At 41.2% G+C, this 14,229-nt stretch overlaps 2 protein-coding genes across 3 annotated transcripts in view; one reads left to right on the top strand and one right to left on the bottom strand.

Moving 5' to 3' along the window:
* Nucleotides 1-14,229, bottom strand: part of Ube2d2 (ubiquitin conjugating enzyme E2 D2) — a 41,963-nt gene that overhangs the window by 9,990 nt on the left and 17,744 nt on the right. The window contains exons 2-3 of one of the 2 annotated variants that reach the window (XM_059246602.1): nt 10,035-10,087; nt 8,880-8,943 (exon numbers count right to left, since the gene is read on the bottom strand). In XM_059246602.1, the coding sequence (XP_059102585.1) occupies nt 8,880 (1 nt within the window). In that variant the 5' untranslated portion in view covers nt 8,881-8,943; nt 10,035-10,087. The remainder of the gene's footprint in view (nt 1-8,879; nt 8,944-10,034; nt 10,088-14,229) is intronic. The other variant, XM_059246601.1, reaches the window with a different exon arrangement.
* Nucleotides 2,729-3,086, top strand: LOC131896024 (small integral membrane protein 30-like). The gene has a single exon (XM_059246603.1). It carries the CDS (start codon nt 2,873-2,875, stop codon nt 3,050-3,052), a length of 180 nt encoding a protein of 59 aa, XP_059102586.1. The 5' UTR covers nt 2,729-2,872; the 3' UTR covers nt 3,053-3,086.

Below are 14,229 nucleotides of genomic sequence, written 5' to 3'. Positions count from 1 at the left end.
GTGTGCGGAGATCAGAAGTTGACTCTGGGTATATTCCCCTATTATTCTTTTTTTTTGTTTCTCTGTGTAGCTTTGCGCCTTTCCTGGAACTCACTCTGTAGCCCAGGCTGGCCTCGAACTCACAGAGATCCGCCTGGCTCTGCCTCCCGAGTGCTGGGATTAAAGGCGTGCACCACCACCGCCCGGCTATTCTTTTTTATTCCAGACAGGGTTCCCTCACTGAACTTGAAGCTGGCCTTTTTAGCTACAATGGCTGGCCACTGAGTCCCAATCCATTTGTTTCCACATTTCAACTTGCAACAAGCACTATTTACAGGTACACTATCACACACCCAACTTTTTCTATTGTGTTGGACATATTAAGCCATGTTTGTTTACATTCTGTATAGCAAACGCTTTACCCACTGGCCCATCTTCTCAGCTCAGAAAAGTTGATGTCTTTTTTGCTTTTCTTGTTTGTAGTGGGGAGTAGAGGAAACCCTGAATGAGTGAACTTCTGGGTGAATGTGTCTTGTAAACCATTGTCTGGTACAACCATGCCAAGAAGTCCAAAGCCTCAGACCCATGGGAAAATGGCAAAGCTTTCCTCTCTGGGTGAGGTTCAGAGGAATCGCAAAGCCTTTTTCTGGTCAGTGTGCAGATTATAGTGTGTACAGAAAATGTCCACTGTAACTTTCTCCCCTGGATGACTACAGCCTGAAGACTACTCCCCTACAGCAATTGCTCCTACAGAGATTAGCTAAACTTGCTTTCATGTTTGGCAGTATAGCATAAATCCTGCCTCATTTTCCTTTTTAACTATACAATGAATATGCTGAGTTTCTAGGGTGCTATGGTTTCTGCATCAGAAATCCCAGTCCACCCAATCTCAGCTTTTGTGTCCATATGTTTGTATTTTCTTCACTCAACACCCTACCCCAGCCAGGTCCAATTCCCAAAGCCCTACAAATACATGGCAATGGGTGTTTTGTCTGAATGTATGTGTGTGCACCACATGTGTGCAGTGCCCAGGAGGCCAGGAGAGGATGCGAGATCCCCTGGCACTGAAGTTCCAGACAGCTGTGAACCTCAAGAGGGTGGCAGGAACTGAACTTGATGAAGAGCAGCCAGTACTTTATCTTGACTGATAAACCATCTCTCCAGCCTCAAGATTTTTTAATTTTTCAGACAGGGTCTCATGCATGCCAAGCTGGCTTGAAATTATGTATGCAGCAGAGGATGATCATTCCACCTCTGTGATGGCATGTGACACCACAACCAATTTATGTAGTCCTGAGGTTCAAACCTAGGGTCCTGTTCATGTTACACAAGTACTTTACCAACTGAGCTACATTCTCAGCCTCAAAGATTTCTTTTAACAATAAAGAAAAAAAAACATAGGCCATGCACTGTGTCACTTACCTTTAATTGTAGTACATAGGAGGAAGAGGCAGGAGGATCTCTTTGACTTCAAGGCCAGCCTGGTCTACACAGTGAATTCCAGACCAGCCCAGGCTGCCAAATGAAGACCCTGTCTCTAAATAAAGGAAGGAAGAAGGAAGGAAGGAAGGAAGGAAGGAAGGAAGGAAATGATATCATGTGTAGGTCTTTAGAGTTTCCAGTACAGCCTTCAATACAATGCTGTGGGGTATGAAGCATTTACCAGCACACAATACTTTGGGCCGGATCCTCAACACTACTTTTAAAAGCAAACAAACAAACACAAATTTGATTATAAATTGTAGAAATAATTTCAAATCAGTCAATAAGGAAACCTCCCATATAAAAGCAGAAAATAATACTCATTCCATTTCTAAAGCAGGCTTACTCAATACAAAGAACAAAAATGTTTATAAGCAAAATTTAGCCCTTAATATTCATACTAGAATCTGAGAGCAACACTGCCAATGTGACTTTATCTAGACCACCCAACCTAGCTAACTCTTGTCACAAGATAGAAATGTAAAGACTAAGCAGTTACATCAACACTCACTGGGCTGTCTAAGTCCTAAAGGGCCTTCAGATTTCCTAAACATGTAATTGTCTCCATGGTTTGTTTCCCTTATTAGGCACCAAACTCACCAAGAACAGCTCATTTATCAGAAAAACATTTTTAGATTCACAAAATTCATTTTTAAAAAGCATCAAACAAAAATTAATTAGCTGGACATGGTAGCCCACACCTTTAAATCCCAGCACTCAGGACGCAGAGAGGCAGGCAGATCTCTGACTTGAGTGCCAGCCTGAGAACCAGGACCACCGGCCTGCAGCCAGGGCTAAGCAGAGAAACCCTGTCTCGAAAAACCAAGGTCAGAGGAAACCTACATTTGTTAGGTCCCACAGACTGAACTGAGGTAGTTAGGGTTGATAGTACCTCACCTGTAGAGTCATTTTGCTGGCCCAGGAATTAAACTGTTCTTAATTTTGTTTCAAAAGACAAAACTCACCAAGTCTCTCAATGTTTTCAAATTCCTGTCATGTTATTTACTGAGACTCAGGGACGAAAAAATTAGTACACAAACTAAATATTAAGGACAGGTTATTGCTGAAGTTTTTATCCTTTGAATATATCTTCCTAGTAATTAAATTCTTCATACTTTGAACAACCAACCAATCACCAATAGATTAATAAATAAAAGCAGTTGAGAAAATCATTTTGAGCTACTATATCTGTCCTGGTCCTACTATCTTCAACCAAGTCCCATAAAAGACCCTTAAAGTCTGGTTAAAGAAGTAAGAGTCAATTCCTGTAATGGCTGCTTTCCGGTCAGGGTTGTCACGGGTGACCTCTTAGCCTCAGCAACCGGAGCTCCAAAGAGGGACTGTTTCACATTGGATAGAATTTTACATACACTCTGGTTTGGGGAAGTTCAGCCCTCCAGACCCCAACATCATGAATTCGGTGTCAACACAGTTGATCTTAGTGCTCACTTCACTGCTGTTGATTATGCCTGTTGTTAAAGCTGTAGAAGCTCGAGATGCGATTGCACTCTTACTGGGAGTGGTTCTCAGCATTACAGGCATTTGTGCTTCCTTGGGGATATACGCCAGAAAGCGAAATGGACAGATGTGACTCTGGAGGACTCTTCTGAATTAGACTTCACCCTGGCCAGACTGTGCTATTGAGGCCAAACCCAAGGTTTGATCTCTCCCGTTCCCAGCAAGAGGGTTACAGATAAGAGGATGATTTCACATTTACTTGGTTGTTTTTCCTAAGATGGGAGTAGATGGGGTGGGGTGGGAGTGGGGACTCTTTACAACAAAGAGTGCACTAAGAAAATGGCCTATGGTTTGTATTTGCTGCTTAGGAAGGGGGTCAAGGAGGGCTTAAATTTGCATAAGCATTATTTCATGCTTTCTAGATTGTTAAAGCACATGACATTGGAGGAAAGAAGTATTTGCTCAGAATCTAGTAAATCAACATTGTTGCTGTATTAATCACTGCCTCTTGAATTCTGGGGGAATCTTTTTCTCTGTATTTTTTGTTGTTCTATCTCCCTAGTTGATATTGTACTTAGATATTAAATAGCCAAAAATTGAAACTTTTATGTCTGAGAAAAAGATTAACTAAAATGTACTCAACATGTCTAATTCTAAAATGAAGAAAAGATTTGTTAAAAAAATAACTTTATATTAATTGAGTAACATCTCCTTTGTGAGGAGTACTGTATCAAATACATATCCATTATGCCATAAGTGAATCTGGTTATTTTGGTCTGTTTGTATCTATGTGTGGACTAGTTATTTTTAAATGAGTAGAGAGAGCCTGGTTACCTTACCTTAACAGATCACAGTGGATGAGAAATGAGCATCTTTGGGATAGGAGAGGCCTTTGGTAGAAAATCCACAAGTACAGAAAGAAATGTATTGGCCGCATTGATTTGTACACCAGCTAAATAAATGGGCACACCTTCTATGCCATAGTTTAAAAAAAAAAAAAAAAAAAAAAAAGTAGTAAGAGTCAGCTGGGCATTGTAGTATATGCCTTTGACTCAGCATGAGACAGGCAGCGATCTGTGAGGTGGAGGCCAACCTGATCTAAACAACTAATGCCAAATTCACACACCTGTAAACTCAGCAGGTGGGAGAGGCTGAGGTAGAAAGAGTTCAGGATCAACCTGAGCTACCAAAGGGAAAAATAGTCTCAAAAGACAAAAACAGGGCCAGGAAGATGGTTCAGTAGGTGAAAACACCTATCACCAGGCCTGATCACAAGTTTGATCCCTGAGACACACAAAGTGGAAGGAGAAAAGAACCAATTCCTTTTAACCTTCAAGTATGTTCAAACACCCATGACCACTACCTACACAATAAATCAACAAAATGTAAGACTTGAGAAAACATAAATCAGGACAAGTTTCTGGCTAAAAAGTTAAAATAATTCTTTTGTGGTTCTTGTTATTTTATGCTCTAGGATCAGTCTATGAACAAATAGATAACACAAAACAGAAATGGCAACAGGTTGGCAACAGGCTGAAATTATGAAAAGAATACCCTTTCTAATAAAAAATAGGAAAATATCAACATTCTCAAGTAGTACTAGTGTCTTAGTACTCTACTGCTGTGAAGAGATACCAAGACCACAGCAGCTCTTATAAAGAAAGACATTTAAATGGGGCTGGTTTACAGGTTCAGAGGTTTAATATATTACTGTCATGGTGGGAAGCATGGTGGCACGCAGGCAGACATGGTGCTAGAGAAGTAGTTGAAGACTTCTATATCCAGATCCTCAGGCAGCAGGAAGAAAGTGACACTGGACTGGACCTGGCTTGAGCTTCTAAAACCTCAAAGCCCACCCCTATGACACACTTTTTCCATCAAGGCCACACCTCCAATACTACTACTAGTCTATGGGAGCCATTTTTGTTCAAATCACCACAACTGCGATGTCTTTCAATCCATATTCCAGTGAAGACACTGTGGTGTATCTGAGATGGATTATACTTTTGAGAACTTGAACAATTTTCATATTATTGTTGAATGCATATGAGGTATGGGTACAGTGTGCATGTGCCACTGTGTATGCAGGAGTGGAGGTCAGAGGACAACTTTCCAAGTCAGTTCACTCCTTCCACCATGGGTTGGAAGGTCAAACTCATTAAGTACTTTCTTTTACCCTCTGGTCCTGCTCCCAAGAACTGTTCCCAGCAACAGCAGTAAGAAGACCTATTGGAGGGCTGGAGGGATAGCTCAGCCGTTAAAGGCTAGGCTCGCAACCAAAAATATAAGAAGACCTATTAGAATCACTATCAGGTTTCCCTCTGGAGCCTTATACTCCTGGCTCTCTTTAGGTAGAAATATGAATGAGGAGAAACAACAGTGATACAGTATTTAACCCTCATTCAGATGACAAAGGCTTTGTAAATAGTTTGAGAAATTCCTAGATGTTCCAAGTAGAAAGAACTCCAGAAATAGTTATTGGTCAAATATGGACCCATCCCATAAACATAAAATATCACTGTATTTTACAAAAACATGTTAGTTAAGGATCTCTGAGGAGTTTGAAATGGAGTTTATGATATCAAAATAAAAGTTGGAAGCCGGGCGGTGGTGGCGCACACCTTTAATCCCAGCACTCGGGAGGCAGAGCCAGGCGGATCTCTGTGAGTTCGAGGCCAGCCTGGGCTACCAAGTGAGTTCCAGGAAAGGCGCAAAGCTACACAGAGAAACCCTGTCTCGAAAAACCAAAAAAAAAAAAAAAAAAAAAAAAAAAGATGGGTTGGTTTCCCCCTGGTGTATGGTGCTGGCTAGGCATTGAACCATGGCCTCAATCATACTAGACAAGTACTCTATGACTGAGCTATATACCCAGCCCTAAAAACAACCTGGACAATAAGAAACAAAAAAAAACAAAACAAAAAAAATGACTACTTATTATGACTTTGGTTTGATGCTGTCAAATCAAATTACAGAAACTAAAAGCTACAATGTTGTATAAGCATTAAAGGTGATTTTTACAGCTCAATAATTACTACACTTAGCACTACAGATGAAGCCTTGCAGTTAAAACAGATAGTAAGAATATTTGTTAGTTTGAAATTAAATCTTCAGAGACCTATGTCTGAACACACAGATCCCAAGAGAGCCATTTCACCAAGTTCAAAACAAAATAGATTAAATATCTTCAGCTTACTTCAAAGGGAAAAAATAGAACATTAAAATTTGAATAAAGTAAAAGCACTGGACGTAGTAACACACATCTTTGATCCTAACACTGAGGAGGCAGAGACAGGTGGATCTCTGTGAGTTCAAAGACTGCCTGGTCTATACAGTGAGTTCCTGACCAGCCAGGGCTACATACTGAGACAGTCTTTAAAACAAAACAAATAAACGAAACAACCCTACCAAAACCAAAACACAAATAATAACTTACAAGTCTCTCTCTCCCTGCTGCCCCCTGCCCCCCTCCGTGTGTGTGCGCACGGGTGTGTGTGTGTGTGTGTGTGTGTGTGTGTGTGTGTGTGCGTGCGTGCGTGCGTGCGTGCGTGCGTGTGTGTGTACAGGTCAGAGGATTGTATCAAGTGTGTGCTCTCTCTGCCTTGTTTTGAATCAGTCTCTCTTCCTAAACCTGTGGCTTATGTTTTCCAGTCAGAATGGCAAGCCAGTAAGCCCCAGCTATCTTGTCTCAGCATCCCACAATGATGGAGCTTATAGCTATAGGCCCAGCCAGGTGAGACCACATCTGACTTGTTACATGGTGCTAGAACTTGATCTCAGATCCTCGGGTTTGCATAGTAAATGCTCCTACTGAACCACCTCTCAGCTCCCACCTTATTCATCTTGTTGTGTTTACTACTTTGCCCATGCTGCTTGAAAGCTTTTTATTTGTGTGTTTTTAAGACAGGATTTCTCTGTGTAATACTTCTTTCTGGCTGTCCTGCAACTCACTTTGTAGACCAGACCAGGCTGGCCTCGAACACAGAGATCGTTTGAGATGCTCTTAACTTCTCAAGTGCTAGGAGTATAAACCCATGCCACCACACCAGCTTCTACCATTTTCCTCTCTTAAATAGGGTCTCACTAGCTGGGCTGTGGTAGTCACACCTTTAATCCCAGCACTTAAGAGGTAGAGGCAGGTGGCTCTCTATGAGTTCGAGGCCAGCCTGGAAAGGAAAGCCTTTCTAAGAAAGGCTCCAAAGCTACACAGAGAAACTGTCTTTAAAAAAAAAAAAAAGTCAAGATGCTAGCTCAGCAGTCAAGGGTGTTTGCTGCTTTTCTAGAAGACCTGAGTTCAGATCCAAACACCCAGGAATAGCTCAAATCAACCTATACCTCCAGTTCCAACACCCTCCTCTCTGGCCTCCCCAGGCATCTGCATAGTACACACACAGCACATAAACTAAAACTTACTTTTTAAAAAGTTTCTTTAAAAAAAAATTAGCCGGGCAGTGGTGGCGCACGCCTTTAATCCCAGCACTTGGGAGGCAGAGCCAGGCGGATCTCTGTGAGTTCGAGGCCAGCCTGGGCTACCAAGTGAGTTCCAGGAAAGGCGCAAAGCTACACAGAGAAACCCTGTCTCGAAAAACCAAAAAAAGAAAAGAAAAAAAAAAGAAAAAAAGCCAGCTGTGGTGGTGTACTATAACCCCAATAATTGAGAGGCAGAGGCTACAGTGTGATATTCCGCGGCCCCCCAATTTTGATTTTTCAAGACAGGGTTTCTCTGTGTAGCCCTGGCTATCCTGAAACTCACTCTGTAGACCAGGCTGGCCTCAAACTCAGAGATCCCCCCACCTCTACCTCACAAGTGCTGGGACTAAAGGCGCGACTACCACAGCCCCAGTACTGTAAACAATTTAATAATTATACCTGCTTTCAGAGATATGAGCCATTAGAATATAGTTAAATACAAACAGCATATACCATGTCATCCTTAAAGAGCCAAATAGCCAGGTGTAGGTAACAGTTTTTTTACTCCAAGAAAATATCCAAAAGAAAGGATACGTAGAAAGAGACCAGAGCAACTACAAAGATAATGCTAGCAGAAGAAGCTCAAACTATAATAAGATGAGTACACTTAAAATAGATTTTACCAGGGCATGGTGGCACATGCCTTTAAGTGTCAGCACTCGGGAGGCAGAGGCAAGCAGATCTCTGTGAGTTCAAGGCCAGGCCAGTCTAGTCTACAAAGCAAGTTCCAGGGCTACACAGAGAAACCCTATCACCCCCCCCCAAAAAAAAAAATAAAATAAAATAAAAGAGGCTGAAGAGATGGCTCAGCAATTAAGAGCACTGGCTGCTCTTCCAGGGGTCCTGAGTTCAATTTTCAGCAAACACATGGTGGCTCACAACCACCTGTAATGAGATCTGGTGTCCTCTTCTGGCATGCAGGCAGAACAGTGTATACATAATAAATAAATAAATCTTTAAAAAAAAAACAAAAACAAAACAGATTCTGTCATGGGAAACAAAGAGTTTAAGACTCCCCTTTCCCTATAGCAAATGACTTCTTAACACATTTCAATAACAGTAAGGCTGGCTCAGCAGCTGAAGTACCTGCAGCCAAACTTGACACCAGAGCTCAATACTGAGACTCAAAAGAACAGACTGCAAGTTGTCCTCTGACCACCATATGAAAACTGGGATGCTTAAACTGAAACACACATATCCTTAAAAATAAAAACATATGCCGGGCGGTGGTGGCGCATGCCTTTAATCCCAGCACTCAAGAGGCAGAGGCAGACGGATCTCTGTGAGTTCGAGGCCAACCTGGTCTACAGAGTGAGATCCAGGACAGGCACCAAAGCTACACAGAGAAACCCTGTCTCAAAAAACCAAAACAAACAAAAAAAAAAAAAAAAAAAAACCAAAAAATAAATAAATAAATAAAAACATAAAAATAAACAAATGACCTTAAGAAATACAAGATCTCCAGAGATCTTTAACTCCACTCAGATACTTACTATCATCTCCAACAGGACCTGCTGAACACTGTGCTGGAGGATCTCGGGCCAGGTCATTCAATTCCTTAAGAAAAAACAAAGAGAAAAAATATAAATTTACATGGTTCCTAAACTTAGCTGGTTAACAATGTTCTCTGCCTTACTAGGGAAGCTTTTACGATTATTCTTCAGTCAGAGGAGCAGGTAGTGATTCTTGGAAGCATTGAGTATTTTTTTTTTTTTGGAGAGTAGGGATGACAAGGTCTCACTATGTAGCCCTGGTTGGCCTTGAGAGATACACCTTGCTCTGCCTCCCCAGTACTGGAATTATAAGTATGTACTACTACATCCTGCAAAGCTAGTTTTATATTTTCTTTCTTCTTTTTAAAAAGGTATTTATTATATCTTACAAGTGTTTTGCCTGCATGTATATATGTACATCAGAAGATGTCAGATGTTAGATCCCCTAGAATGGATGGCTGTGAGCTACCATGAGGAATTCAGGTCCTCTGGAAGAGCAACAAGTGCTCTTAATGGCTGAGCCATCTCTCCAGCCCCCAGAACTAATTTTAAATGCAAGCTAACTGTGCTGACCACCTACTCCTGCTTCATCCTCCTTAAGTACTCATGGCTAAGGCTCTTGGTTCAGTCTGATTTCTGGTCTTAAGTCTTATATACTTTTCTTATACAAATGGTTGTAAACACTTTTTTTCTAATTTCACTGTTTTTTTTCTCTCCTTTAAAAACAAAACAAGTGAAAGCTGAAACAGTGTTTTTGTTGTTTTATTTAGTGTGTGTGTGAAACAGAGGACAACTTTGAACAATCAGTCTCATCAACCACTTTTGTTGTTTGTGCCACACTGTACTTCTAGCTCTGTGGACCCTAATAAACTTCCAGCTAATTCTGTCTCTAGCTCCCATCTCATACAAAGGATGCTAGGATTACAGATGCATGCTACCACAAGTGGCATTTTACATGGGTTCTAGGGACCGAACTAAGGCCATCAGGCTTATAAGGCAAGCTGAACCATGTTGTAGACCCTATTTTGGTTTTCTGAAATGGAGGCTACGTTGCTCAGATGGTATTGCTCTCCTGGGCTCCAATGGTCCTCTCATGCCAAGTGTTTTCCATGTTGGACTAGCTCTCCAAAACTGTTTTAATTAGTCCAGGCTAACCTTGAATTTATGGCAATCCTCCTGCTTCAGCCTCTGAACGCTACCACCCTAACCTATTTTAAAGGAAAAAAAAGTCATTATTTTTCTTTTATCTTTCCTTCTTCCCTTCCTTTTAGCTTTTTGAAATGAAGTCTCATTCTGTTGTCCAGGCCTGCCTTGAAATTTGTGATCTACCTGCCTGAGAATAGTTCTGGAATATGTGCACACCACCATGCCCAGCTGCCCCTTCCCTTTCAAATAGCCGAGGTTGGTCTATACCACCTTACCTGGCTCTTAATTATTTGAGGAGATGGGGGAGGGCTCAATGAAGGTTTTTTTTTTTTTTTTTTTTTTTTTTTGCGACAGGGTCTCACTATGTAGCCTTAGCTGGCCTGGAACTTCCCCTGTAAACCAGGCTGGCCTTGAACTTGCAGAGAGCCACCTACCTCGGCCTCCTCTCCTGCTAGGATTAAAGCTGTGTGCCACCATGCCCAGCTCAATGCCAATTTTTGTATCATCAAACTGTTAGAGCAAGCTCTTAAAAATCATTTAAAAGGGGAGGGGGGGGGTCTGAAACTACACTAGACCGCCTGACAAAATACTGACATGTTTTCAGCTGATGTCTTTCCACCAATGTGCCAACCAGAAAAATCTTTAAAAGAATGTGGTACACTCTAGTCAGATGGGGCAGGTATATAATTTCAGCTACTCGAAGTAAGGGCAATATCAAGGCTGCCTGAATAATGAGGAAATTCAAGGACGGTCTGGGTAATTCAGTGAAAGTAAAAAACAAAAACAAACAAACAAACAAGAGCTGGGGATTCAGCTCAGTGGTAGAGTAACTGTATATCATGTTAGTCCTAGTGTCAGTCTCCAACTTCCAAAGAGAATATATGATAAAAGACTGACCAAAGCACTGATTTACCTATAAGTACTGCTCCACAATCACATGTCAGCTCTTTAGCTATTTTAACACAAACTTGGAGCCTGGTAATGGATAGTAATATTTGAAAACCCGTAAAAAGGAAAATATTCTATTCTTTCTCCTCAGCTTGTTTTTCATGTTTTCTTTTGCAGTGATGCAGATCTCGCTTACAGCCTGGCACATGCTAGGCAACTGTACTACAACTGTAACTACAGCCTTCAGCTTGGCTTTAGATATCAACAAGCTGTTAGGAAGGACTAATTTTAGGACATATTTTAAAAGTACAACAGGAGAAAATAGTAAAAATCCAACATTAAAAAGTTGTATTTGGAAGCCGGGCGGTGGTGGCGCACGCCTTTAATCCCAGCACTCGGGAGGCAGAGCCAGGCGGATCTCTGTGAGTTCGAGGCCAGCCTGGGCTACCAAGTGAGTTCCAGGAAAGGCGCAAAGCTACACAGAGAAACCCTGTCTCGAAAAACCAAAAAAAAAAAAAAAAAAAAAAAAAAAGTTGTATTTGTTTTTTTGGTGTGTGTTTTGTCTGTATGTAGATAGATAGATAGATGCACCATGTGTGTATTAAGTGCCTGCAGAAACCAGAAGAAGGTGTTGGAGCACCTGGAACTGGAGTTATAGACAGTTATGAGCAGTCACCATGTGGGTGCTGTGAATTGAAGCTTGCTCTGGAAGAGCAGCCAGTGTTCTTATCCACTGAGCTACCTCTCCAGCCTCAAATCTAACTTTTTTTTTGTCCATGTGTGGGGTGCTTCTCAAGACAGGGTTTATCTTTGTAGCCCTGGCTGTCCTTGAACTCAGAGATTAAAGAAACTCATCACTACCTCTTGGCTTAAATCTTTAAAGTACAATAAAACACATTTAGACTGGAGCAGGGTGAGTTTTACATGTAACTTAGGCCAGCCTCATATTTATGTAACCAAGACTGGCATTGAACTCCTGATCCTTCTGCCACAGCTTTCCAAGTACTACAGGCATATGCCGCCTTATATTCTGCTCTTTCTCCTCAAAATACTATAGTATTTTTCTATGTATTATTTTTCCTATCACTGCCTACTTTGCTACTCTGTATCTAAACTATTATTTCTTTAGCTGATAAACTAAAATTATTTTACTCTGGCTACTTCTGATGCTTTGGAAAATAACCTTGTTTTTGGTGTGTGTGTGTTTCTCTAAATAAATACTTAAATTTGGGCCAAAGCCTCCAGAAGGCCACAGGCTTAGATGCCCTACATAAGTCCTTCCTCAAAGTGCTCTGATCTTCTGCCACTGAGGTCCCAAGGTTATAATAAAGCATTTTCCAACATCCCCCAAAGTAACCCTTAAAATTAATTAGAAGTACTTTGTCCTTCAAAGTATAATTTTCTTACCAATTTAAATGTTTCACACAATAAACTGTTTGCCATTAATTAAGCAGATGTTTCAATTATTATAGAAGAATTTACCTGTAAATAGTCACCATTTTCTAAGTTTATAAAAAGATAATTCTCTACATCTTTAAAGGCAACAGGCAAATTAAGGTTTTCTAAATCTTCATACTCATTGATGTTCTCAACATTATGCTCTTAAGAAACTTTAAACATTGATTTACTTGGTCTCTTGAGATCAGTTTTCATACCTACATCAAGGGAGTTAGACCGAAGTAGAAATTTACAAAGTATGATATGGCCATTGGTTTAAGAATCAAATAATAGAAAATACTGTATCCTCTGTGTGTCTATGTGCTGGTGTTGCACAACACCTGAACCAGTGTACACAGAGTCAAAAGACAACTTACAGGAGTTGCTTCAAGGATCAAACTTGGGTCATGTGCCAGATACAGTGGCCCAAACATATCTTTAATCCTAGCACTCAAGAGGTAGGGGCAGGAGGATCTCTTGTGAGTTCCATGCTAGCCTGATCTACAAAAGCAAGTTCCAGGACTGCTGTGGAATGGTCTTCCTGTATGCTGTGAATATATGTTGCTACTATTGATTAATAATGAAGCTGTTTGGGCCTATGGTAAGGCAGGATATGGCCAGGCAAGAAATCCAAGAGAGATATAGGGAGAAAAAAGGCTGAGTAGAGGAGACGCTTTGAGCTGCCAGGGGAGCAAAATGTAATAGAACACAGGTAAAGCTACAAGACATGTGGTTAATAGAAATGGGTTAATTTAAGATGTAATAGCTAGCTAGCAATAAGCCTGAGCCAGAGACCAAACAGCTTGTAATTAATATTAAGTCTCTGAGTGATTATTTATAAAAATGGCTGCTGCCCAGGCAGGACCAGGTGGGACCAAGAAATTTTAGTCTGCACAGGAAAGTCAAAGCTACAGAGAGAAGAAACTCTGTCTCAAAAAACCAAAAATTAGCTGGTCGAGGTGGTAAACATCATTAATCCCATCTTTCAGGAGGCAGAGGCAGGTGGACCTCTGAGTTGGAGGCCAGCCTTTTCTACAGAGAGTTCCAGGACAGGCTCCAAAGCTACACAGAGAAACCCTGTCTTAAAAACCAAACAACTATATTATTATTGTGTATGTGAAAGGTATGATGTGTTTGTGTGGATACACCTGCAACAGCATACAGGTAGAAGTCTAAGAACTCAAGTCTGAGTTCTCCTTCCACTCTCACATGGGTTCCAGAGACCAAACTTGCATCTCACCAGATCTGAACGGCAAGCACTTTACCCACTGAACCATCTCTCCAGTCTCAACAGATTTATATTTATTCTTCCAATCTAACAAAATTTTGGCCAGGAGCTAGAGAGATGGCTCAGTGATTAGGAGTCGCACTAGCTGCTCTTCCAGCACCTAGGTCCAATTCCCAGCACCCACAGAGCAGCTTACAAACATCTTTAACTCCAGATCCAACACCTTCTTCTGGCCTCCACGGACACCTGCATATACATGACGCACAGACATACACTACATATAAACTAAAAATAAATTTTATAAGATCTTAAACAAAACAACAAAAAACTTTGATCAGCCGGGCGGTGGTGGTGCCCGGCCTTTAATCCCAGCACTGGGGAGGCAGAGGCAGGCGGATCTCTGTGAGTTCGAGGCCGGCCTGGTCTACAAAGCGAGTTCCAGGGAAGGCGCAAAGCTACACAGAGAAACCCTGTCTCGAAAAACCAAAAAAACAAAACAAAACAAAACAAAACACCAAAACAAAAAAACAAAAAACAAAAAAACCTTTGATCAATTTCTTTCCACCCTCAGGCCCTGGAGACCCATTCTACTCTACTTAAATAAGTTGAGTTTGAATTTTAGATTCCATATACAAGTGAGTTCGTATCATG

Source organism: Peromyscus eremicus, chromosome 19 (genome assembly GCF_949786415.1).
Source record: "Peromyscus eremicus chromosome 19, PerEre_H2_v1, whole genome shotgun sequence".
NCBI classification, from domain to species: domain Eukaryota; kingdom Metazoa; phylum Chordata; class Mammalia; order Rodentia; family Cricetidae; genus Peromyscus; species Peromyscus eremicus.
This window is presented reverse-complemented; position numbering and strand designations above follow the sequence as displayed.